The sequence below is a fragment of the Apodemus sylvaticus genome, chromosome 10 (genome assembly GCF_947179515.1).
Source record: "Apodemus sylvaticus chromosome 10, mApoSyl1.1, whole genome shotgun sequence".
In the NCBI taxonomy this organism is placed as follows: domain Eukaryota; kingdom Metazoa; phylum Chordata; class Mammalia; order Rodentia; family Muridae; genus Apodemus; species Apodemus sylvaticus.
Genome location: NC_067481.1, coordinates 62,602,263 through 62,627,756, shown reverse-complemented (window position 1 = coordinate 62,627,756; position 25,494 = coordinate 62,602,263). Strand labels below are relative to the sequence as shown.

The window sequence follows — 25,494 nt, the reverse complement described above, 5'->3', positions numbered from 1 at the left end:
AGAATTGATTATTTATGAAGGTAAGGGTACTCTATCTATAGCAGGCTCAGATTATTCACGATTTATGTCTGAAAGAAAGACATAATTTTATTCTCCTGCTTATGAGCTGTCCTTAAAGTAAATATCATGGGTTGGAGAGATAGTTCAGTATTTAAAAGCACTTGTCCTTGCAGAAGACTGGAATTCAACTCCCAATACCCTCTGTAGGATAACAATCCCTAACTCCAGTTCCAGAGTATCTGACACCCTTTTCTGACTTCCACAAATCACCAGGCATGCACGTGGTACACAAACATACATGCAGGCAAAACATTCATGCACATTAATATATCTAAATGAAAACTTTAAAGCGATCAGGCCACCTGGCTCCTTCTACATCTCCAGCATCACCAGTTCCCATTCTCTTATCTGACCTTGAAAGCCCTCTCCTTGATTCTCAAGTCCAACAGCTCAGTAATTCTTCCTTTCTACGGCCTTCACAGGGGAACTCCTTGGGATGCTTACATGCTGTTCTCTCACCAACTCCTGATCTAGCCTTACCACCCATCTGTCAAATAATTTCTTCAGAGAGCCTTCCCTATCCCCACCCTGACATCTTCACATTGTTTCCTTCAAAGCTCTGCACCATTTCTTCACAGCCTTTCGTATGCTTACAACTAGCAACGGTTTGCTTAATGTCACCTTCCACACCAAACCCATCAGCAAGAACCACTTCTTTGCTCTCTACTATAATCTGTACTAACTGGCTCAAAAAGTACTGATCACAAAGAAATTAGCAATAAATGTACCAGAAGCAGCACTGGGTAAAGTCGGAGAAGAAACAACAAAAGGCAAGTATAACAAGATGATCTATTTACTAACAATTATGAAGTAATTCTGTTATGAACTTCAGGTATTTTTCTCCTAATGAGATTTTATTAAGTTTGTGTGTAAAGAGGTGTCCTACTGTTAAAATAAACTGGTATAACCTTTTCAGAGGACAACACGATAAATATTTTGAACAACTAATTCCAGTTCAAGAAAGTCAGGAACCCTAACCAGACATGGTAATTAGTCCCAGCACTAGGGAGACAGAGGCAGCTGAATCTCTGTGACTTCAAGGCCAGCTTAGTGCATATAATAAGTTCCAGAGCAACAGGAGAAGACTTTTAAAAAAAAAAGGTAAACCTTCCAAGTTGTAGGACATGAGTTCATCACAGGGAGAAGCACAGCAGGCAGGGCTCCCCTGCTACCTAGGGAAGTGGCCTTGCCTATCTCATGAGGACTAGGTCAGAAACCTTGGAGGAGAGACACAGAGACAGACAGAGAGGGAGAGACAGAAACAGAGAGAGAGAGAGAGAGAGAGAGAGAGGCAGAGACAGACAGAAAGAGACAGACAGACAGACAGAAACATATAGGCAGAAACAGATATTCAGAGAAATGGGGAGGGAAGGCACTTGATAGGCACATATTGTATTTCTGTACAAAAACTGTTAATAAATTCTCAAAGTTAAAGGTATAAAAACTAAGGATTAACCTGTTTTATTTATAAATTTCTAAAAGAAATACACCAAACAATGTTTACAACTGAGAACTGTCATTTGTTTTCTAATTTGTCACTCTGACAATGTTGATGGGTTGAACATAATTATAGGGAAATATGTTCCTGATAAGTGTCATCTAAACTACAAGATGTGGCAAGTCGTCAGTTTAGAATGAGGGCAGATCATCCACGCTAAGTCTATGTCTAAATGCCAGCACCAGGGGTAAGGGCAGGATGGAACGTAAGCAGATGAATGAAAGAACATATGCAGGACAGGGAGAGGGCTCAGTGGGTAACGGTGCCTGTCCCTGAGCCTGACAACCTGAGTTCAGTCTCTGAGATCCACACGGAGGCAGAAGTGAACCAACTCCTGAAGGCTGTCCTTAGACCACAATAGGCCCACCACAACACCTCACATACAAGAGATAATATAAAAATATTTTAAACAGAAACAGCATATATGCTTATAAGCATATATACATATACACATATGCTTATAAACTTTACACAGCTCTCCAAAAATGAAGGTCAGTAAAACCAAAAATGAAGATTATAAAAACAGTGGCACTCCTGTTTATATAAAGTATTTTATTAGTCTGTAAACATATTTCCCCCTTTACAAACAAACAGAATCAAAGAAGCAATTTAAACCATTAGGCTAAGACTGTTTACCTGGTAGCCAAAGGCTATACTTAAGTTTTATACCTTAGTTCTTTTTTGTTTTGTTCTGTTTTGTTTTGTTTTTTTCCCCCCAAGACAGGGTTTCTCTGTATAGACCTGGCTGTCTTGGAACTCACTTTGTAGACTAGGCTGGCCTAGAACTCAGAAATCGCCTGTCTCTGCCTCCCAGAGTGCTGGAATTACAGGTGTGCGCCACCACCGCCTGGCTTATACCTTAGTTCTAAGAGTACAAAATGGGTAATAAAGAATTTTCTAAGCAGCCACCTTTAATTCATAGACTGAAAACTTTGATTTTGTTTATATTTCTTCTAATGATAGTTTATTCCACAATCAAAACCTGTACTAAAAAAAATGATTTTCCTTTCTGAGAAAAAACATCTAAGTACAAGCAAATCTGTTTTGGTTGCCAGGGTTTTCTAACCCTCTAAGAATGCTAACCGAGGTGTCCATATCATTTAACAGTTTGTGTACAGGGCACCAGCCTGCACCACCCCGTGCCCTCTGTCCACAGGAGACAACTACACCAAAATCTCTGAGGAAAATGGACACTGCAGTTAGGGGTGGTAATATGAATTTAGTTTGACTTGAGAAATTTTGTTTGCCCTTTCTTTCTATATTGCTTTGAACTTTACGAATGAAGAAGTGAATTATGTTTAGTCATACTGATATTCATATTTTTTGTGCATGGGAGTTTATATTGCTGATTTTTGGGGGATAGAGGGGAGAACAGTCATACTCTATAATCAAAATTTGTAACACTGTTCATGGTATTTGAGCTAGACATTCCAAATCCCAAAATCAAAGACATTTTCAGAATGGATATATTATTCTCATTTCTATAAAAAGGAAAACCATAAACTTCTGATAAAACAGGTCTAGTTAAATATCTCGTGATGTGATCTGGCAGGTGAGCACGCAAGCATAGAAGATCAAGATCTTATCCATTGTTTTAACTCTAGACTCAGAGTAATGACTGGCACATGGCATCTACTCAAAAGACTTGCACGACAAATGCACCTGAATAATTTAAAGAACAGATAGAAAAGTTTTTTACTAGAAACAAAACAGAATCATCTAACCGTCCATTTACTGTAATGGAATTCAACTGTCCAGATGAATTAAGACAGGAGACAGAGAGGCAGACTATAAGCACTGGTCTTCCCTGGAGCTGGTATTTTAAGAACAAGCTATTCTGTCCCTGTGCTCTCACACGCAACATGCTAGCCAGGCAGGCTCTAAGATGTAATCCAGGACCTTTTCAAAAAGCACCATATAGGCTCTAGATGTCAGGCCAACTACTTCATCAGAAAGCTCTACTTCTCTCCAAAGTACATCTCCTGAAAAGATTTCCAAGAATGATTTTGACTACAAAGTTTGCCTCGGATGACTTTAGACTCTGCCTCAAAAAAGCAAACAAAAAACTAACCTTAGAATCCAGATTCCCTATCTAAATAAAACACAGTTCAAGCATATATCATGCTGATCATTGTACAAACACAAACTTGTACACACACACACACACACACACACACACACACACACACACACACACACACGGAGTAAATGTGTACAAAAGCCTTTTCATTAATTTTATTTTCTTCTACTTTACTTCTATGATTTACAAATGCTGCTTTTATAAAGAAAAAAAAGATTTTTACACAAAGGTTTTTAAGTAGTCCACAACAGCCTTTACATTTACTAAAGAAATATAAGATTTGATATCAACTACAAATAACACTAAAGTAATATCACCCCACAGTGTATCTGCAATTGTTAATACATTATGCATGCAACTCATTATTTATTTTATCCTATGGCTATATGCAATTAAAAAAAAATTCTTGGGCTGGAGAGATGGCTCAGCGGTTAAGAGCACTGACTCCTCTTCTAGAGCCCATGAGTTCAAATCCCAGCACCCACATGGTGGCTCACAACCATCCTTAAAGAGATCTGATGCCCTCTTCTGGTGTCTGAAGACAGCTACAGTGTACCTACATATAATAAATAAATAAATCTTTAAAAAAAAAAATTCTTGTAGCTAACAAGATGGCTCTTAGAGTAGAAGCTAAGACTGAAGACCTAACTTCAATTTCTTGGACCCTTTGACTTTCACACGTACAGTACAGCATGCATTCGCTCTCACACACATACATACACATACACACACACACACACACACACACACATAATCTCTCTCTCTCTCACACACACATACACACACACACTACCCCCCACCTACACTCCAGCATGCATTCACACATACAATACGTACATACAGACACAAAATAAATAAATGCAATTTAAAAAACGTATTTATTCATTTTATGTATATGGGTGTTTTGCCTGAAATTTTGTCTGCATGCCATATGCAAGCCTGGTGTCTAGGGAGGCTAGAAGGTGGCACTGGATCCCTTGGGACTGGAGTTACAGACAGTTGTGAGCCTCCCTGTGGGTGCTGGGAATCAAACCTGGGTCCTTTGGAAGAGCAGTCGGTGCTCCTAACCACTGAGCAATCTCTCCAGCCCAAATAAATGCAATTTTAAAAATTAAAAAATTAAAAATAAAAACATTTTAATGTAATTCAAATTGTATATTTTTTGACACAAATTAAGGAAGCTTTAAATTTCCATTAAAATTCACTTAAATTCACACGAAAGAAACTTTTTAAAAATTTAAACTTTAAAAGAAAATACAAAATAAAGTACCTGAACATCATAGAGTGCTACGATATTTTCATGCTGAAGTTCCTGGTAAGAAAATAAAGAATTTAAAACATTATTATATAATCTGATACTATATTCTACTCTGCAGCTAAAACTCACTTCTATACATGTACATAGTACCTGTAGCATATGACACCTTTACTAATGGCTTAGAAAAGTCAGTCTATTACAGAACAAAAATAAATGTGTCTGATCAGACTTTACCTGAGACCTAAATTTTTTTTTTACCACCGGTTTTTTTAAAAATGGTCTACCTTGTCTATCTGTTAACATGTGTGTGTGTGTGTGTGTGTTCTTACCTGCTTGACTATCTGTCCACCATGGGTGCAGAGGCCAGAAGAGGCCAGAACTTGTTTAGTTCCAGTGCTCCTGGAACTAAAGTTATGCACAGTTAGCTGTGAGCTGCCATGTGGGTGCTGGCAACTGAACCAGGGTGCTCTGAAAAAGCAGCTATTTCTAAGGAGTATTCTTGTTTGTCAAACAAATGCCATAATTAATATGATTGGAGACTATCTACTAGTCTTTACTGTTTGCCTTTAGAAACCATTTTCTGCCTGAAATGTAATTCATAGCTCAAAGAACTTTTATGATCTTCAGTGGTGCCCAGGTCCTCCCATCCCAAGAACTGTAATTCTTACCAAAAATCCACCACAGAATACTTTTGAGGAAAGCAATTCTTAAATGATGTTTCCATGATCAAATCAGTATGGGAATCACTGGGTTAAATACACAAAACCAGTAGAAAACTTCCCTGCCCTTTCTTTAGTGAGCCAGATGTTTGTAACTGTACAAATATTCAGTAAACAAAGTTTACCAAATTTCTTTGACCACAAGCTCTTCCATTTTCCTCTTGAAAGCATCTCACTTTGATGATTCTACAGGCTGTGAACTGATCTAAAAATGAACTTTCTTCTGGAGCTAGGGATTTGTCTCAGCAGTTAAGGATACTCATTTCTCTTACAGAGGACTTGGGTTCTATTGCCAGAACCAACGTGGCAGCTCACAAATGTCTGTACCTCCAGGCCAAGGGGACCCAACACATAAATGTCTTCTGGTCTCCCTAGGCACCAGGTACATACATACATACATGCATGCAGATAGAAACACTTATACACATAAAGCAATAAAATAAATAAATCCAAAATAACTAACTATTAAAAAGTAACTTCCAGCTGGGCAGTGGTAGCATATTCCTTTAATTTCAGCATTCTAGAGGCAGAGGGGCAGAGGGGTAGAGGGGCAGAGGCAGATCTCTGTGAATTCAAGGTCAGCCTGGTCTATAAAGTTCCAGGAGAGCCAGGGCGGTTACACAGAGAAACCCTGTCTCAAAAAACCAAAATAAATAAATAAAACTTTCTCTTATATGGGGGAAAAAAGGCACACCAAGTTCTCTTGTTCCTCCCCAAACACTTAAGGGTATAGGTATATGATAAAGATGTCAGCAGAAAACAACAAAATATCAACTGTATCTGCCTGGCATCCAAACAACAGCACAGTAACTACAAGAAATCATAAGAAGTTAAAAATCAGTCTTCATAGAATCCCTCTGTTTGACCAAGAGTCACAAACATCTATTCTTAAAAACAACCTCAAAGAGGGTTGCGGAGATTGCTCAATGGCTAAGAGCACTTGATGCTCTTGCAAAGAAGTTCAGCTCCTCACACCTACACTAGGCTCCAGGGGCTCCAAAGGCCTCCATTGGACACTGTATCATGTGCACATCTCCACACATACACAAAATAAATCTTTCCAGCTTGGCAGTGGTGGTAGCACACACCTTTGATCCCTGCACTCGGAGGCAAAGGCAGGCAAGATCTCCGAGTTTGAGGCCAGCCGGTACTACAGAGAAACCTGGCCATGAAAAACCTAAATAAATAAATAAATAAATAAATAAATAAATAAATAAATAAATCTTTCCTAGCACTCCAGAAGCATAGGCTGGCAAATCTCTGAGTTTGGGGCCAGCCCAGAGTTTGAAGTCAACCGAGGTCAGATAACAAGACTCTGTCTCAAAGTAAACAAATGAACAAATCTTTGAAAATAGCTTCAGAATACTCAATTCAAAACAACAACAAAAACAAAAACAGCATGCAAAAATGAACAGCAACTAAAAATTACCAAACTTTAATCCAACTACCAAACTTCGAAGAATGTTATAACATGCTCTTTTTAACTCAGGGTAACTTTTAACTCAGAATGTGATAGTATTCTAAAATAGCATACCTTTAAGATTTTTATTTCCTTTCCAAGCAGAATTTGTGATTTTGACAAGTTCTTTTTATTAATACTTTTAATAGCCACCTCCCAATCAGTTTTCTAAAAAGGAAAAACAATGTTATGCCTGAAAATTATAACACAGAAACAACTCTACAATAAAAGCTTATTAGGTGTAAATATATTTTTAGCCACTCAATGTATATATGGTACTGGGGAAACATGACAAAGACCTCAATTCATAAACAACACAATACAATGTCCTACAGCACAACCATTAAAAGTAGTAAATACAAAGACCATATAGGATCAGCTGAAAAAAAGGTTACAGTTGCATAGGAGTTATGGAGAAATAAGCTTGGGAAGTGATACAGTTCAATGAAAAGTTATCCTGGCTGGATTACACTGCTTTTATTTTTTTTTCTTGAATTTTAAGTTATTTCGCAATGAATAAGAAATAGACAGTACCTTTTAAAAGGCTCTCCCAAAACAAACAGAATAAGCAAAGCTTTTTTTCTTTTTTTATAATTTCCAGTCCCAATGTGCCTTCTTAAATTCTTTAGATTCTATAACCTGGTGTGACCTACTTGCGAAACAGTGGCTTGAAAAAAATTGAGGCTTGAATTTGCATCTATTTTGTATTATTAGATTAGGGTCCAACTATCTTTGCCACTTCGAGTTCACCTAACTCAAAAAGGGGAGTGATACTACGGGACACCCCCAGACACAGAGGAAAGAGATACCTCCTAGTCTGAGAAAGGTTCAGACTAACGGGAAACGTGCCAGTTTTCCGCTGGGTGTGCAATTATCCACAGTAAAGGTGACAAGCTCTGGAAAGCCCGGGGCGGGGGAGAAGGGACAAAGGTCCACCAACCCGCAACCTGGACGAGCACAGTACACTGTGCAAGCACTAGAGTCCTAGTCGCCTCGGGACCAGTGGCTTCTCCGTGTAGCAGGTCCCCGGGCGCACTTTGGTTACCCAGCACACTCTTAGGGAAGAACCTCAGTGGCTCTGCGCCCGTCGGTAGGTGGAGCTCAGCCTAGCGGCTCTGGCCTCCAAAACAAACCCTGCGACAGTGACAGCAAGCACAAAGGCAGGCCGGCCCAGGGCGCCGGCTTCCCGGCTTCGCACTAGACAGCGGGCGGGCGGCGCTCACCTGGCGGTGCCGCCCCCGGAAGACCACAGCGAAGGCCCCGTGTCCCACGAGGTCCCGCTTGCTGTACTCGAAGTCGCCCACCACCTCCATGGCCGCGCCCCCGGGACATAGAGCGCTCGGGTGGGCAGGCGAGGCGGAGAGCCGGGATCAGCACCGCGGGCCCGAGGGCCCCAAGCGCGCCCGCGGGCGGCGGGACGGGGGCAGCCACGGCCCCGGGCCTGGACGGACACTCATGCCGAGAGGCCGGAGCGGAAACGGGACGGGCCGCCGCGCGGAGCCGGGGTCAGCGAGGCCTGGGTCCGGCCGCTCCTCATGGCCCGGGCCGCCGTCGGCCGCGGGGCTCTGGCAAAGTGGTCTGGGCGCTGCCCGGCCGAGGGCACCGCCACCGTCACTGGGCGTACCCGGAGCTACCCGCGCGCCCGACAGCGGTGCAGGGCCGGGGCCGCGCCATTCCCGCAGGTGCGGCTGCCTCGGCTTGTTGCGCCCGCGGCGCTGCTGTGGAGCGGCCGCCGCCCTAGAACCCGCACAGCCGCGGCGGCGGCTTCTGCCAGCTTCGCGGGAGCACCTAACGCACGCGCGCGCGCCGGCCGCTCCGCGCCGACTACCCGCCCAGTGCGACGTCAGCGCGTCTTGTAGGACGATGCGCCCCGGTTCTGCTCCCTCCGCCGAGAAAAAGAGTGCGCGCCCCGGGACGCGGCGCCAGGCACCTGGGCGAGTCTGCAGTCACTGGAGCGATTTGGCGAGGGGGGGAGGCCTCTGCTGCTTAGGAACGGGCGGCAGGCTCGGCGCCGGCGGCGGCTAGCTGGAGCCCGCCACGCCCTGACCCGGAGCCGCCCTCTAAGGGGCGGATCTTGAACTCCGGCCGGGGGGAATCGCTGAGGCGGTGCAGTCGCTGAAGACAAAAACTCCGGGGCGCCTTTCAAATCCAGACTGCAAGCTGCTGGACAGCCTACCAAAGGGATAGGGCGTGATTGGGACCCGCGCCTTCGGGTGGGGGGTGGAGGTGGTCTCTAGACTTCTGAGGGAGGCTCAGAGCCTCCTTTCTAAGGAGAACCTTCTTCACACCAGTGAACTACCAGTTTGCCTCAGGTTTTTTATTTTCTTCTCTGATTGTTCAGGTGAAAAATGATAATTAACTTTTGCTCAAGAAAGCATTACAAAACCATGGTAAACAATATGTATGACGTCATACCTAAGTGTGTGTTCAGGTTTGGGGATGTTGCTGTCAATTTCATCGCCCCCCTGAAACACTTGTCTGTCTGTCTGTCTGTCTGTCTGTCTCTCTCTCTGATTTTACTTTTATGTGTATAGGTGTTTTGTCTGCATATATGTGCATCACAGGTGCACCTGATGTCTGCACAGGCCAGATCACAGTGTCGATCTCCTGAGAGTGGAATTACAGATGGCTGTGAGCCACAGTGTAGGTACTAAGAATCAAACCCGAGTCCCCTGGAAGAATAGCCAGTGCTGCAGCCAGCCCTCTGAAACTCATCTTGATAACCAGGTAGAGGCCCTAAAAATGTCCAGCTTTGAAACAGGTCAGGAATCTGAAAGCAATGTCTCTAGTCCATTCTCTGTTCCTAAAAACAAAATATTAACCCAGACTCTGTAAGTCCATTTTTCCATTGCTAGAACAGAATGCTCCAGGCTTGGCACCTTATAAAGAAATGAGATTTATGTAGCTCACAATTTTGGAGGCTGACACCCCAAACAGAAAAGCTGTTCTGGCAAGGAGCTCATGAAGAAAGGCTTCACTAGGGACTATGGGACAGAGAGAGATCACAGGGCAAAGAAGCCAGAGACTGAGACGGGACCAGTGTTACTCCTTCCACTCACTCTTGAACCAGTGTCATGGTCTCTCAATTCCACTCACATCTTACCACACTGAGGACCAAGCATCCAGTACAAGAAACGTTGGGGAACACATTCAAGCCATCCAAGCCATAGCAGTGAATTAGAATTTTTTTTTTCTTTTTAGTTGTGGGTCTTGTCCACATTGGAGGGTTGTATCTGGTGATAACTTTCTTGCTGACAGAGTCCTGAAGTGGCACAAGGCATCAGAAGGCATCCTCAGATGAGATCCAGGAAGTACTGAGGGGCCTAGGCTAGCTGGAATCCTTTTTCTCTCCTGGGTGTGGAAGATCAGACCCAGGACCTCATACATGCTAAGCAAGTGCTCCAACCCCTAACCACCTTTTAAAAGACAGGTATTTATTGTGTGTGCTTTTGCTCCCTTTTGTGGAGGTCAGAGGATAACTTGCAGGTTTGTGAAGGTCAGAGGATAACTTGCAGGAGTCAGGTTTTTCCCTCCACTGTGTGGAACCTGGGGGTGGAACTCAGGTAGGCAGCCTTGGTGAGGTTGGTCACCTTTAGCCTATCTGGTGAGCCATCTCACAGGCCTTCCCCACACCCCCAGCACCTTTTATAGCAGACCCACCCAGAAGGCAACTTATTAACCTAGTCACCTCAGGAATGGATTTGTCTGTTCCTGAGGACAAACCTGTAGTGAACTGGCCAAATGCTGCTTGAATTCTAATGCTAACTTGGGTCCCCCAAAACTGTTTGTCTGTACATAAGATACTGAGGGACTTCAAGTTAATTCTGATTTGTAAACAAACATGTCAACAGCTAATAGGCGGGGAGACACAGGTGGGGTTTAGGTTTCCTGGGCTTGGGACCAGGAGGAAGAGGGGGGGGAGGAGAAGGGAGCTGTGAGTTCTAGAAGGAACAAACTCTATCCAGGCTATAGCACCCTCCTTTCTCATACTCTCAAAATGGGGGTCTTTGTGGTAGACAATGATGAATATGCACATACCCCTTTCTAGAAGTAGGATTTCATGTACAGCCAACTCCCCTCTCCACACTGGGATTTGGTCTTGCTTGGGCTTGCATAGATCTTGTGTTTGCTATCACAGGTCTATATGTGCAGCTGCTCTGTTGTGTCCAGAAGATACTGTTTCCCTGTAATCATCTACCCTCTCTGACTCCATACTGCAATGATCCCCTGGTCTTTGGTGGAGGGGTGCCATGTATATGTTCTATTCTGGGCTGAACAATCCCAATGTCTCTCAATCTTGGCCAGTTGTGGGTTTCTGTGTTCAGCATCAATCAAATACAGCTTCTCTGATGGTTTTAAGATGCTCTAACCGGAAGTGAAGATTCAGAGGGCAAGAAACCATTTGAAGGTTAAGTCTTGTAAGGGGGCTAGGTTTGACCATTAAGAACATATATACTGTCCTTGCAGAGGATCTGAGTTTGGCTTAAGCATCTACATCAGGTGGCTCCCAAGTCCAGCTCTGGGGATCTAATGTCTTCTTTGAGGCTCCATGCTCACATGCATATACTCCCCACTCCCTTGAGATATGTACACCTTGTCCAAAGATGCCAGGTAGTCCTAACTTTCTTTTCTTTTTGTTGGTGTTTTTTTGGTTTTTCGAGACAGGGTTTCTCTGTGTAGCCCTGGCTGTCCTGGAACTCACTCTGTAGACCAGGCTGGCCTCGAACTCAGAAATCCGCCTGCCTTTGCCTCCCAAGTGTTGGGATTAAAGGTGTGTGCCACCACTTCCCTGGCAAGTTCTAACTTTCATTATCAGTTTAAACAATTATTCATGCAGAAGTCTACAATAGAATGCTCTGCCTTTTTAATGTTATTTGTGCATTTTGGCTTGAGATATGGCTTTTAAGGGATATTGTACAAGTTTAATTAAAAGAATTACTATTTGTAGGGAGAAAAAGATTTATAATTAAAAGATTATGCATGTTATTGCTTAGTTTAAAAAGAATAAAGCAGCTAGGGAGAGGGTTTATGTGCACGCCTTTAATCACAGCACTTGGGGCAGGGGGCAGAGATAGGCAGATTTCTGAGTTTGAGACCAGCCTGGTCCACAGAGTGAGTTCCAGGACAGCCAGGGCTACACAGAGAAACACTGTCTGAAAAACAAAAGCTAAATAACTCTTGGGGTATAACACGTGTAAGTGCACTTATCTAGCATGCATAATATACCCTAGGATCAATTTTTAGCACACCCACAGATATCTATACATGTGCTTTCTCTTATAAAACAAAGATGTAGTGAAATGACCCAAGGGAACCCTTGGTTTAGTTCTCTGAAATCAGACACTGACCAGGAAGGCTTATACACAGGAATGAACGGAGGTCAAACACATTACTGGTTTGACCACTTAAGAGACTCCCTAGCAGAAAATTCCAAAGCCAAAAATCAGGAGCTAACTGTGTATGGTGGTGCACATTCTTAGTCCCAGCATTGGAAGACAGAAGCAGGCCAAACTTAAGAGTTCCAGGCCAGCCTGGTCTACAGAGTGAGTTCCAGGACAGCCTGGGCCACACAGAGAAACCCAGTCTTGAAAAACCAAACCAAACCAAACCAAACCAAACCAGGAGTTTTCCAGCACTGAGCCCATCTAATGGATGGAGGCAGCTGCTACCCAATGTTGAGGGCCTGAAGAAACTAGTAACCACAGCCCAATTGTGTGGCAGCTCCTTCCTCTTAAGGGGAGCCTGGACAGAACATCTCTAAGGTTATCATGCCAACTGGAAAACTCCCAGTGCAGTCTGTAATTTTCCAACATTACCATGCCGTGTCTATTATTTCACAATAAATGTTTATTTTGTTGGTTTTGGTTTTTTCTTTTCTTTTGTCTTTCTTTTTTTTTAGATAGGATCACTCTAATGTAGTCCTGGCTGTTCTGGAACTTGATATGTAGAGATCCACCTGTCTGCCTGGGAGATACACTACACAGGTACACATGCACATGCGTGCACACGCACACCCACAACTGTGGAGAGTGAGGTGGTGGTATACACTTATAATCACAGTACTCATGAGACTAAGGCAGGAAGGTTATATGATCCAGGCTACCCAGGGCTACATAGTAAGATAATCTCAATAACCCAAAGATATGTTATTTTAATATCCACGGCTGTCCTGAAACCCACTTTATAGACTAAGGTGGCCTCAAACTCACAGAGCTCCTCCTGCCTCTGTCTCCTGAGTGCTGGGATTAAAGGTATGTGCCTCAGTGCCTGGCATAATCATAAAATTCAAGTGGCTACAAAAAAAGGTCATATGTAAAATTAGATATACTCAGATTTAACAATCAGCATTAAGACAATTATTTACACTTACCAAACCTAAGATTGAAGCTTAGTGCTTACACTTTTGTCTAGGAACTATGAAGCCCTAGATTTTATCCCCAGCATCACACATGCACATATACATGCATAACATACACATATATACATATACTTAAATATACCACACATACATATACCACACATACATACATACCACATATACATATACCACATATATATGCATGCCATATATATACACATACCACATGCACACATATATACCCATATCATACATACCACATATGTACACATGCATACACATATACACATACATGCATATATACCATACATACCACATACACACATGTACACACATGTACACATATACACACATACCACATCCATACACACATGAACACTATACATACCACATATACATAGCATCTATACAAACATGAGCCACACACAGCATATACATGTATATATATATAACACAACACACACTTACACATTGGTAAGCTGATAGTCACTTAGTCATTTGACTGAGACTTCAGAAAGGCTTTAAATATAATCACTGCCACAGTTGGCTAGCACAATGGTTTTCAACTTGTGGATTTTGAGGAATCCTGAAGGCCCCAAGATAATGCCAGGGGTTCAGTGAAATAAAATATATCTTCATAGCAGTATAGACAGATAACCTGCCTTTTTTTTATTGTGTCTATATCTGAGATGAGGGTGTAAAAAAAGTGATTAGTGGCCAGGCAGTGGTGGCGCACGCCTTTAATCCCAGCACTTGGGAGGCAGAGGCAGGTGGATTTCAGAGTTTGAGGCCAGCCTGGTCTACAGTGTAAGTTCCAGAACAGCCAGAACTATACAGGGAAACTCTGTCTGGGGGAAAAAAAAACAAAAATAAAAACAAACAAAAAAAAGTGATTGGTGAACTTCCTGGCCCCTTGGCAGGAACCTGGACCCAACCAAACCAGGAGAAATCACCAGTTCCAGTTTTCCCTAAGTTTCCTTTGTGCAGCAACAACAATCACTAAGTTGAGAGAAATCTTAGCCCTCATGCATATGGTTTTATGTGCATTGGTGTTTTGCCTCCATTCATACCCATGTGAGGGTGTCAAATCTCCTGGAACTGAAGTTACAGACAATTGTGAGCTACCATATGAGTACAGGAAATTGGACCTGAGTCCTTGGGAAGAGCCGCTAGTGCTCTCAACCACTGACTCTCTAGACCCAAGTTTTTTTTTTTTTTTAATGTTGACATAAGGGGAAATCCATATATAACACTTCCTTGTGCCAAAGCATTGCTCTGTCTTGGCTGCCACTTGCCTACTTTTACAGAATAGCATTTCTTTCAAACTTGTTCACATACGTCAGTGTTTTGCCTGCATGTATATGTATTCTGTATGAAGGTGTCAGCTAGAGTTACAGACAGCTCTAAGCTGTTGAGTGCATCATTTCTAATTGCAAGGGCAGCTGATAAGCTGTCCATTCAGACTTCCTCTACATTTCTTTCGCTTGTATTTATTGTGTAGGTCATTCCAACCTGAAGACCTGGTCTTCCTATATAGCCCAGGCTGTCCTCAAACTCATGTTGTAGCCCAGGTTGGCTTTGAATTTCCTTTCCTCTTTGGGCCTGTGTCACCTGTAGAGATAATGCTGAGGCTACTGGTGGAAGAGAAGAGAGTCTGCTGACCGGAGAAACACTGGGTGATAGAATCTAGTAGTCCTAATAATACTTTTTTTTTTAAAGGATGTTAGTCTGGTGGAGCACACCTGTACCTCTGAATTTGGGAGTTGATAGCAAAATAAGTTTGAGGCCAGCATGGACTAGAGACATTTTTTTCAAAATCAAATTGAAGGTAAATTCGAGAACAAACACATCCATGCACACAGTGAGGCTTGTACTGTCTTTGCTTTTAAAGGGAATCTATTGAGTAACTATTTTCTTTTTTGTTGTTTTGTGCTTCCCTCCCCACCCAGTCTCCCATGTGTGTTGAGGCAGGTCTCACTATATAGCCTTGGCTCTGGAACTCCCAAGGTAGACCAGGTTGGCCTTAAACTTAGAGATCCCCTTGCCTCTCTGCCTCCTGAGTGCTGGGATCAAAGGTATATGTCACCAAGCCAGGCCATAATCTTATTCTCTTATTCTAAAAGCTTCTCTCCTAGTGCAAGCCTAGTGGCTAATCAGGATTTATTTATAGTTGTGTAACTGGCAACATGAAGAAACATTTCCCTATTTTCCCCACTGTAAGAAGAACTGCTGATCTAGTCTTTGCCCAACTCAAGAGGAAGTTAAGTGTTCCATCTTCACCACAGGTTGCAGTCTATTCTGTCTCATATTTCTTGATAGAGGTCAGAATCACAGTGCACAGAAGCCATCTTACCTCTCTAAGAGAAAGCACAGGTGTGGCCAGCCTCCTATGAAGGAAACAGGAAAGCCTACTGGCAGCAAGGACAGAAACTAAGTGGGTCATCTCAGTGCTGAAGGGGGGAGGGGCTAGACTGTAGTTCTGTGTCCGAACAGCTGGCCAGCTGTGCAAGGCCCTGGCACCATCCCCAGCACCAAAGACAGATAAACAAGAGGAGCAGAATTGAACTCTGTGTGAGGCATCCTGCAAACACAGGCTTGAAGGGCCACCAGGAGAAGTTGGTTCCAGTCTTTTCTGATAAGAGCAAGTCATAGCAGGACACAGAGGCTGTGACACATAGACATGATCCAGAGGGCCAATTTATTGATTCAAGAGTGAACATTCAACTGTTTAAAAGATAAACTAGAAGGGGTGTTTGAAAAACCCAGTTATCTATTTGTGGGAAAAAGAAATCACTTCAGTCTTTGTTACAATCCAGACTATGAAGCTGGTGACTAGGTGTGCAAGTATGTTCACAGGGCACAACCAATATAGCATCTCTCCCTCGCCCCCCACCCCGTCCGTGTGTGTGTTGGGGGGGGGTGGTAGATTCCGACCTGATAAGGCTGCCTGGGCAGGGACAATACAGGAATTCTTTCTAGTCTTCCCAGTGCTGGGCATCCCTAGAGCATTGCATAGACTAGTCAGTGCTCTAACTATTGAGCAAGCTCCAATTTTATGTATTTTTCTGCTCAGCTTTGCTTTGAACCTAAGATGGCTTTTTAAAAGAAACCCTTCACCCAAGTAACTGAGGTTATGTTGTTGCTTGCATGCCCCTCCCCCCCAAAGCATTCTCACTTCTCCCAGGGGAGAAGTCAAAGCTCAGAGACCCTACAGGATCTGGCCCATTTTCTCTGTAGTGTCTCCAATCACAGTTCCCTCTGTTCCATTTGGCTCTGACCCTGAGCTACAAGTCCTGCCTGGAGGCCTTTGCATGAACCATTCCTTTGACCTGAGATGTCCTGTTTGGAGTGAGCAGAAGCCGCCTCTTCCAAGGTTCATGCCACCTTGTTAGCCTGGCTAGCCCTGGTCACTGTCCTAAAACCAAGTCCTTCCTTTTACACTTATCCTCTCCCACCCCACACTTAGCTTTGTCCTTAGTACTTAAACCAGCTTATATTTATTTCATTCTACCACTTCTTGATGTCTGGGTTAAGATCACGTGTACCATTTTCTGAAACCCTTCTCCCATTTATGGTCTGCTTCTGTAATAGAGAATAAGCTCCCTGAAGGGAGAGACTTAACAGTATTGTTGTATCCTAGATGGGCCTGCTGGCACCTGTAATTTCAGCACTTGGGAGGCAGAAGCAGGACAACCTCAACATTTCCTTTTTTGCAAAAGACCTCTCTATGTATGTAGCCCAGGCTGGTCTCAAATCTTTAATCATCTTGAGCCTACTGGATGCTGGGATTAGAGGTGAGCACCACCATACACAACAATGGGAAAACCTTCTCAATTGTAAACATAACTCTGTGCAAGGGCAGTAGCTATAGGATTAAAAAGAGAAGATACCTAGTTTAAGGTCTAGAGACTGTCTTCAATACTAATAAGGAATTTGGACTTTTCACATGCCCCCTCCTCCCCTGAAAAAAAGAACCCCCTTTGAGCCAGAAAGTTGTAGTGTGAACCTCCTGTAGTCACACCTGCTAGAGATTAAGGCAAGAGACTTGCTTAGGTCTATGGCATTCAAGGCCAGCCTAGGAGCCAAAACAAGAACTAGCCTTTAAATGCTAAAATTAAAGTATGTGGGAGGGAGAAAAGGAATGGGGGGAAGAGGGAAAGAAAATCAGTAGAAATTTTGCTTAAAAAAAACCTATAATCAAACCTAATGCTGTGTATGCTAATTAAAATTTTAAATAAAAATACATAAAAAGTTCAACCCAATCCTTGTGTTCTTGAAAAATAAGTCTGTAACTGAATTTTTTTTTTTAATAAAGAATGTGGCCTTAGCAAAGTACAAGTAGTCATCAGTATTACAACAAAATAAGCTAATTAAGTATACCCGAGGGGGCAAACGCTTTGAGAAAAAGAACATTTTTCTTTTCACTGCTCCTTGTTTTTACATTTGAGTGATTCCACCAAAATTTGTAATCAGCCTAGCAAAATATAACAATAACAGAATACATATAAGATACACATTAAATGATAAGCTAGGTGCATACATTGTAAGTGTAACAGCAGATTTTACACATGGATAATTTAGCTTCTACTAGAACTCGTTTTAAAAAAAAAAAAAAAGAACCACAAAGAAAGCACAATCCAGAATGATCTCTATCTCTGAAATCTGAATGTTAAGCTATTAACATCTTCCCTTATGTTATTAGCTATTAACTACTTCATTAGCTGACCTAGTATTTTGTTGTTTTGTTTGCTTGTTTCCAAGACAGGGTCTCACTATGTAGTTCTGGCCTGACCTGGAACTCACTATGTAGACCAGGCTGGCCTCAAACTCACAGAGATCTGCCTGCCTCTGCCTCATGAGTGCTTAGATTAAAGGCATATCCCACCATACCCCAGACTAGTTACCTAGTCTTATAATAAAAACGAATGCTAGAACTTAAATAAGATCTTTGGCCAGTTTGGGAAATTTTTAAAAAGTAGATAAGTATCAATTGTGAATACTTAAACTTTCAGAAATACCAATAAAATAGCCAGATGTCTATTTATAATATCTAATTTATTTAATTATACATGCTTATTTTAAATAACAATATATAATACAATAATACAAAATATTGCTTTTCTCCCGTTCTCACATTGTAACAATTCACTTCAAATTCTCCACAAGCATCTTTTGAATCAGTATCTTCATGATATCTAGACCTAGTTTCTTGAAGTAGATCTCCTTTGCTAGCATCTAAGTTGTTTGAGTTACAGCAGTTTAAAGATGTATGTCTGACACTCTTCTATGGAGTCTGGACCAATGTGTCACATTAGAACTGTCCTCCTCACCCTTGACTTACCCTGAGGGTGTGTTTGTTATCCTCACCACAGAACCACTTGCTTATTGCTTTTGAAATAGCTCTTTGAAAGGCTTGTTTGCAAATGTACTTTTGTAGTAGTGAGGGGATGTTTCCCTGGAATAATGAGAAATCTCTCTGCCCTGCCTTTATAGAAAAAAAGCACCCGCTTCCAATTCATTCAAGTAGGAGAAACTCAGAACTGCACAAAACTTGCCTTTCTGAGGCTCACATGGACTATAACTGTGAGAAGCCTTCAGAGGCTAACAGTAGCAGGAAATGGCAAGGTTAGTTACAGGGGTGTGAGAGGTGGAGACCAGATTGTTAGGCAGTCAGGGATTGTGATGTTTCTTCAAGAACAAATGAAGCTGTGAAAAAAGTTGGGAATGATGAATCAAAAACTGTTGGGAAGAGGAAGGAAGACAAGAGATATCCCCTTGATTCCCCAACAGCTTGGAGCTGGCCAGATACTAGAAAGGGTAGCCTTCCAAGTACGGCTGTGAATGTGAATGTCACACCAGCTTGGAGCAGGTGTTCCTGTACAATGCTGAGCGAGTCCTGGTTCGGTAGGTAAGGGGATCTGAGAGCATCAGGACTGTGAGAAAAACCAGATCAGAGAATAATGTGCAGAATAGGCAGATTCTGGAGAATGACTGGGCTGGTCAGAAATTTGTGAATGAAAAGATAGAAAAATCCACCTATCCTAACTCCAACAGACTCCTTCCTCTTTCAAAACATATTATATTGAACTGTCAATACTTGTTTTCTAGACTGCAAGGAAGACAAGGTAGTAAATCTGTCCACAGAACTGCTGGACTGCTCGGAACCAAAATAGTCTTAAGGATGTATGTGCTAGATGAAGAACTGGAGAAGATGCACAGAGAGGAGGAAAGGGAGAACAAGACACCAGTGTCTATGGAAAGAGGGTCGGCAAAGGACAATAGGCCAGGGAGCATGGGCAGGACCTCAGAGGGTGGCCAGAACCAAGGGGCTGAGACAAACAGAGGAAAGACTGTGGAGTGAGGTTTGGATGTTCTCAGCTTTGATAAACATGTGAGAGACTACAGGTGTCAGGGGATCAAGAGTAATTAAATCATACTCCCAATAACCAGAACAGAAATACTCATTCCCCTAGTTGCAGGGAAGATTTTAAGGCAGTAAGTCTCAAACTGCAGTCTTACCAGCAGCAGCTATAATCTGCTGTGAAAATTCTCAGGTTCTACCCAGACTTAATAGATCAGATGCCTTGGAGGTTAGCTAGGCAGCCTCTGTGCTAACTAGTCTCTCTGGAGATTCAGGTACACAATGAAGTTTTAGAAAAGAGCTTTTCAGGCTGGGGATACAGTTCAGTTGGGAGAATGCTTGCCTACCATGCCCAAAGCCCTGAGTTTGGTCATCAGCATTACATAAATGTGTTTGTACATGCCTGTACCACTTTGGGAGGCAGGAGGAGATAACGGAGTTCTAAATCACTCTCTTCCACATAGGAAGTTGGAAACCAGACTGATGTGCTTGAAGACCACCTCAAAAAACAAAAAAGCCCTACTGTTTTAAGGTATGGATTGAACCCCCCTCCCCTCCCTTCCTCCCTTTCCTTAAGACAGGCTCCACAGCCCAAGCTGCCCTTGCTATTCATTTTAAACTACATCTTTCTGTTACTACCTCCTAAGAGCTGGGATTACAGATGTCTGTCACCACACCCAGCTTAAGTTTTTCCTTCTTCTCTTTTATTTATTTAGTTTTGTTTTTTTGAGACAGGCTTTCTTTGCGGAATAGAGCCCAGACTATCCTAGAACTCACTGAATAAACCAGGCTGGCCTTGAACTCAAGAGATCTACCTGCCTCTGCCTCCTGAGTGCTGAGATTAAAGGGGAGCACAACCAGTTCCTGGATGCTTAAGTTTTTCTTAACCCTTTGACAGTTGCTATACTAGTTCGTAGTGAGTCCTGGCATCCATTATAGCAGTGGGAAAGAAGGCTACTTGGTTTGTCCTTGGCTGTGCCATCCTAGAGATTCCTTTGTTCTTCCAGCTTCAGTGTCAATTAACATAAAAAAGAAAAAAGTACTTACCTTTTTAAGGCATAATGCTCAGTACATCCTAAGTGGTCAATTATGCTGGCTATTATTATCAATAAGGAAGATTCACAAAGCCCATGGATTAGTTCGATTCCCAGCTAGGTTTTTCCAAAGTCAAAATTTTATATCGTGTGTGTGTGAGTGTCTGTGTGTGATAAACTTACACAACTCTTCTTCCCATTTCTAGCCTCTAAGAATTAACATGTCTCAAAGTTTTGCAAAGAGCTTTGAGGTCAAGGTCAATCCTACACTTTATTTTTGTCCTGTTCAGAAACAGCCTTACTGATCAGACAAGCTGTTTATATGCCCCATTTGACATGTGACCAAGTGCCCAAACTTACAGCAGGCAAGTGGGATGGTACAGTGACTGATCCTCACAGAACGGTGAAATTGGGAAGGCATGAAAGAGTGGTGACGCCCAATAGGGCTCTAGGTAGTAGAAGAATTAAATCATGGGTTCAAAAGGCCACCCAAGTTAAAAAACAAAAAAGCCCACAAAAAACTAGTACATATTTTATTTACTGGTGCTGGGATGAAACCGAGAGCCCCATGTATGCTAAGTATGCACTCTACCACTGACAAACACCCAGCCCAGCATGCTTTAGATGCAACTCCAAGGGTTCTAGAAGGTCATCTTATTTTCTCATCTACCACAGAACCATAAATAGTATATAGAGTAAACACTCACATACTTAAACTAGCAGTTAAGCAGAAGGAACAAAGGCTGCTCTTTGGCGAAACAAGAAAAAGGAAAATCTGGGTATCAGGCTGAGTTTTAATGGCTACCACTTAGAGCTATACCACTCTGAAGGGCCAAGTCTTGGTCAAGTGTTTCTTTCAGCTACAAACTATTTTCATTTAAAACACACACATACACACCTGTATGTGCAATGTGAATGTAGGTGCACACGAAGGCTAGATGCGAGTGAGCAGTATACAAGAGCAGTATACACTCTCATTGCTAAGCAATTTCTCCAGGACCTGTTTTCAGTTTTGAGACTGGGTTTTGTCTAAGCTGGCCTCAAACTTGTGATCCTTCTGCCTCAGCCTTCTGTGTTCTGGGATTATAGGTGCCAGCATACCTGGTAGCTAGTACCTCTTTCATGACTAGGTATGTGGGATTCTTACTATGATACAAAGGTCAGTTTGGGATCAGTTAGGGACCAGCCTAAAGGCACATTCAAACGTAGTCTTGGAACCAGAAACCAGAAGAAAAGCTGTGTTGGAATCCTCATCTCTCATTCATCCTTGGGAAACAGCTCTTTAACCCACTCCAAGATCTTTGTATCCTCCCACTGAACCTCAGGTTCCTCTGGTGTTGATGTATCATCTTTAACAGGGGTTTAATGTATCCTGTTCAAGTTCTACAGCATCCTTTATGGCTCCGAGGTATAGAGGTGTGGGCTAGATATAGATGTGCTCCACATCTACATAGGTCTCAGAGTCACCACCTCCCCCCTTGTTGAAATGACTTCTGTTTCTCAGTTGGTAGACAGCTAAGAGTGGGGATTAAGCTTATTCTTAGGTAAGAGTATGAGGAAACATGAAGAAGCCCTGGCCTAGGATGCATGAATTCTGATGGTGACCATCCTGCAATACAGCAGGGGCCTTTCTAAGGCGTGAGTAACTTCTCAGTAAACGAACTGAGTGTTTTAGTTTCAGGAGGTTAGGATTCCATTTCAACAGTATACACAAGATGATCAAGGCAGGCTTACTACAGAAAAATCCTGCTCCAAAATGTCACAGTAATTAACAATGGGCTGAACACATGGTCGTAATGTTTAGAGTACTGTGATAGTACTTTATCAAGATCCTTTCTGCTGCATGTACTAACAAGTCACTTCAGATTCTTGTTAAAACAAAATCCAGATGCATTCTCAGTATACCCTAAGGATGAATGAAAACCAAGGCAAGGGTACAGAACTGGATGAGGAGACCAGAGAAGTCTTCAGGCTAAGCAAAGCCTCCTGCCTCTCAGGCCTATTCACCAGTGCTAACTCCTGCCAGGGGAAGTACCCAGGTCATCTCTTCTTTCCAGTAGCGACTGATTTTTCTCCTTCATGCAAAAGCCTCAAGATACAGAATTATCATTGGGCATTTCAATTAGTTCATCCCTGGCTTAAACAACTAGCATGCTAGAGAAGAGTGAAGAGGGTGAAAAAAGAAAGGCCACTGAGGGTGCTGAGTCAGGCAGAGTCTTGACAGTGCCTTTAGAGACATCAGTTGCTACATCAGCTGCTTAGTTATTGATGCTGAAACAGTATGGAGGCTGTGTCTCTGATCCCTGACTTTGGGAGGCTAAAGCTGAACTAACTACACAGTGAAACCTTGTCTCAAACAGCTGAAAACAAAAGCTCTAGTGGTGTAAACTATTTTCATCTCTAAAAAGCCTTAACGATACTGGAATCCAACTAGAAAAGACTGTTTCCTGTTTCACTGCACTTCACTGGATGTGGTTGACACCTGATTTTCATGTAGGAATGATGAAGACAAACCAAATTACAGTGCTGTCACTTTCTCCTTAGTAGGTTGACTTTTAACAAACCGCTAGCTGACAACAATGGAATAATAAGAAGTTTAACTGCTTCCTTAGACTTAAAAACCCTGTTGGAATCATTTTGTGGATATATAGAGCCTGGAACATGGTGGGTGGGTGATCAATGTTAGGTGAATCTTGTGCTAATTTTAAATGAGTGCAAGGATCTAACATAAGATTGGTCTTAATCGCTTTGGGTCCCTCTGCTCCTGTATCTCACAGTAGGCAGAGCAGAAAATAAAACCAATCTCAGATTTGCTCTTTCCCCTTAGACATAGCTTACAAATACTGACATCTTGACCTCAGAAGCACAAAATACACAAAGAAATCACTAGAAAGTACTTTTTAAAAACCCACTAATTTAAATAGCCAAGAGCATTACAGAATTTTTTACTCTAAAACATGCAAAGGCAGGGGACACTCAGAATCACATTTTACTCTATGATTGTTGTTGCTTTTCACTTAAAGTTTGAAGCAATGTGAAATGGGCAGAAATACTTTGTTAAAAGAACAGAATAAGCCACAACAGCACATATACTAATTAAAATCTCGTGTCTATGTCTATACCCAAACACAAGGCTATGTCCAGGAGGGGACCATGGTCTGGAATTTTGTAAAACAAGTGGAAATATTAGGAAGGGTCAATATATTTTAATAGGAGAGCCATAAATGCCCTGAAAGTAGGAAGTTGACACCATTTTAAATATAATTCATATATATATATATATTTAAAATCAAACACAATTAAATAGAATATGGTTTAAGTACATGAATACTTCAGAATAACAGAGATGGTACATAGTACCAAAAACTTATACACAGCCTTTTTGCTTCTTCTGTTGAACAGTGTGCCTCTATACAATCAATATTGCAATGAAATAAATTTTCTGTTCATTAAAGACTTTCCCAAGGACAGAGGTGATTATTAATTTTATATATGTGTATATACATATGTATATATATATATACATACATATATATATATATATATACTTTTACAAATTCTGAGCAAAAGCAGTAATACCTAAGAAAACGCCCTTTCTCTCTAAACTGTTACACACAAGGAAGCACTGATGCCATGTGGCCGGCCAGGGGAGTGTGCTTGCCAACCGGGTGGCCCCGCCAACGGCTGTGCCACAGGTGCAAAGCCAACTCAGCAGAAGGGCAGCGAGTGAGTCTCCTACTGTCTGAAGACAGAAAGGGAAAAGGCACCTGCACATTTCCCACTCACAGTGAAGAACTGGGGAGACACTCTAAAGGGAGTGCTCTGTCCCCACCTTATTAAAAAATAAAATCGAATTTGTAAATGTGTTTTAAGTACCACATGGGAAAAACTGGAGTGATCATTTTTTTCCATGTGTATTCTGAAGAGGGAATGAAGCATCTGGAGCATAGCATTCCTACAGAGGAATGGGTCTTGATGCTCAAAGTAAACTAAATTTGCCCTTCTGTCAGCGGAGGAAAGACTAGCTTTAAGGATGTATCATCTCAGGAGTGAAAGAAATGTGAATAGTGTGTTCTGTCAGTGAAGAGAAACATCACTGAGGCTTGACCTACGACTTGCCAGCTTTCTAAATTAATGCTTCAGTGAAGGAAGACTACACAAGGAATTGTCCTCTGCTCCACAGGCTGCTGGCCCACATTGCCACTTGGAAATGCTCACTCTAGACAGGACTGACTCACCTGTGACCTCTAGGAGACAAGATAGAAGCACCTCTGTCATGCTTTCTGACACAGCTAAGGAAGGAATCTGCTGTAAGCATGTGGTCCCCGTCTATACCAGTGGGTATGGCCGCCGGAAAACTAACAGTCTAGTAATGTCACCAACACCACTTCGTATCTCAGGACTCACTGTGTTACCATCATGTGTGTCATCTATGTCTACACTGAACAACCGCTCTCAGACTGTCTCCCATTCTTTTCTGGAAACAACAATGATCTAGCAGTGAAAAGAAATGCAGCGCTCCGTTTTCATCGGCTGTGTTGAGGAATCCAACCAAAGGGGAAAGTTCTTATTTTTTCAAAATCAGATTTCCTTATTTCTGCTTTTGAGTCATAGCTGGGGAAAAAAGAAAAAGAAAAAGGTAAGGTACATTCCTGGAGTAGGTGACA

At 42.3% G+C, this 25,494-nt stretch overlaps 2 protein-coding genes across 3 annotated transcripts in view; both read right to left on the bottom strand.

Annotated features, from left to right (window-relative positions):
• The window catches only part of Ulk2 (unc-51 like autophagy activating kinase 2), a 79,424-nt gene extending 70,561 nt beyond the window's left edge, over positions 1–8,863 (bottom strand). The window contains exons 1-3 of the mRNA XM_052194429.1: positions 8,298–8,863; positions 7,150–7,242; positions 4,909–4,950 (exon numbers count right to left, since the gene is read on the bottom strand). Of these exons, the coding sequence (XP_052050389.1) occupies positions 4,909–4,950; positions 7,150–7,242; positions 8,298–8,387 (225 nt within the window). The 5' untranslated portion in view covers positions 8,388–8,863. The remainder of the gene's footprint in view (positions 1–4,908; positions 4,951–7,149; positions 7,243–8,297) is intronic.
• A 9,607-nt stretch (positions 8,864–18,470) lies between these two features.
• Positions 18,471–25,494, bottom strand: part of Akap10 (A-kinase anchoring protein 10) — a 63,744-nt gene continuing 56,720 nt past the window's right edge. For both annotated transcript variants that reach the window (XM_052197761.1, XM_052197762.1), the window contains one exon: positions 18,471–25,441. In XM_052197761.1, the coding sequence (XP_052053721.1) occupies positions 25,436–25,441 (6 nt within the window). In that variant the 3' untranslated portion in view covers positions 18,471–25,435. The remainder of the gene's footprint in view (positions 25,442–25,494) is intronic.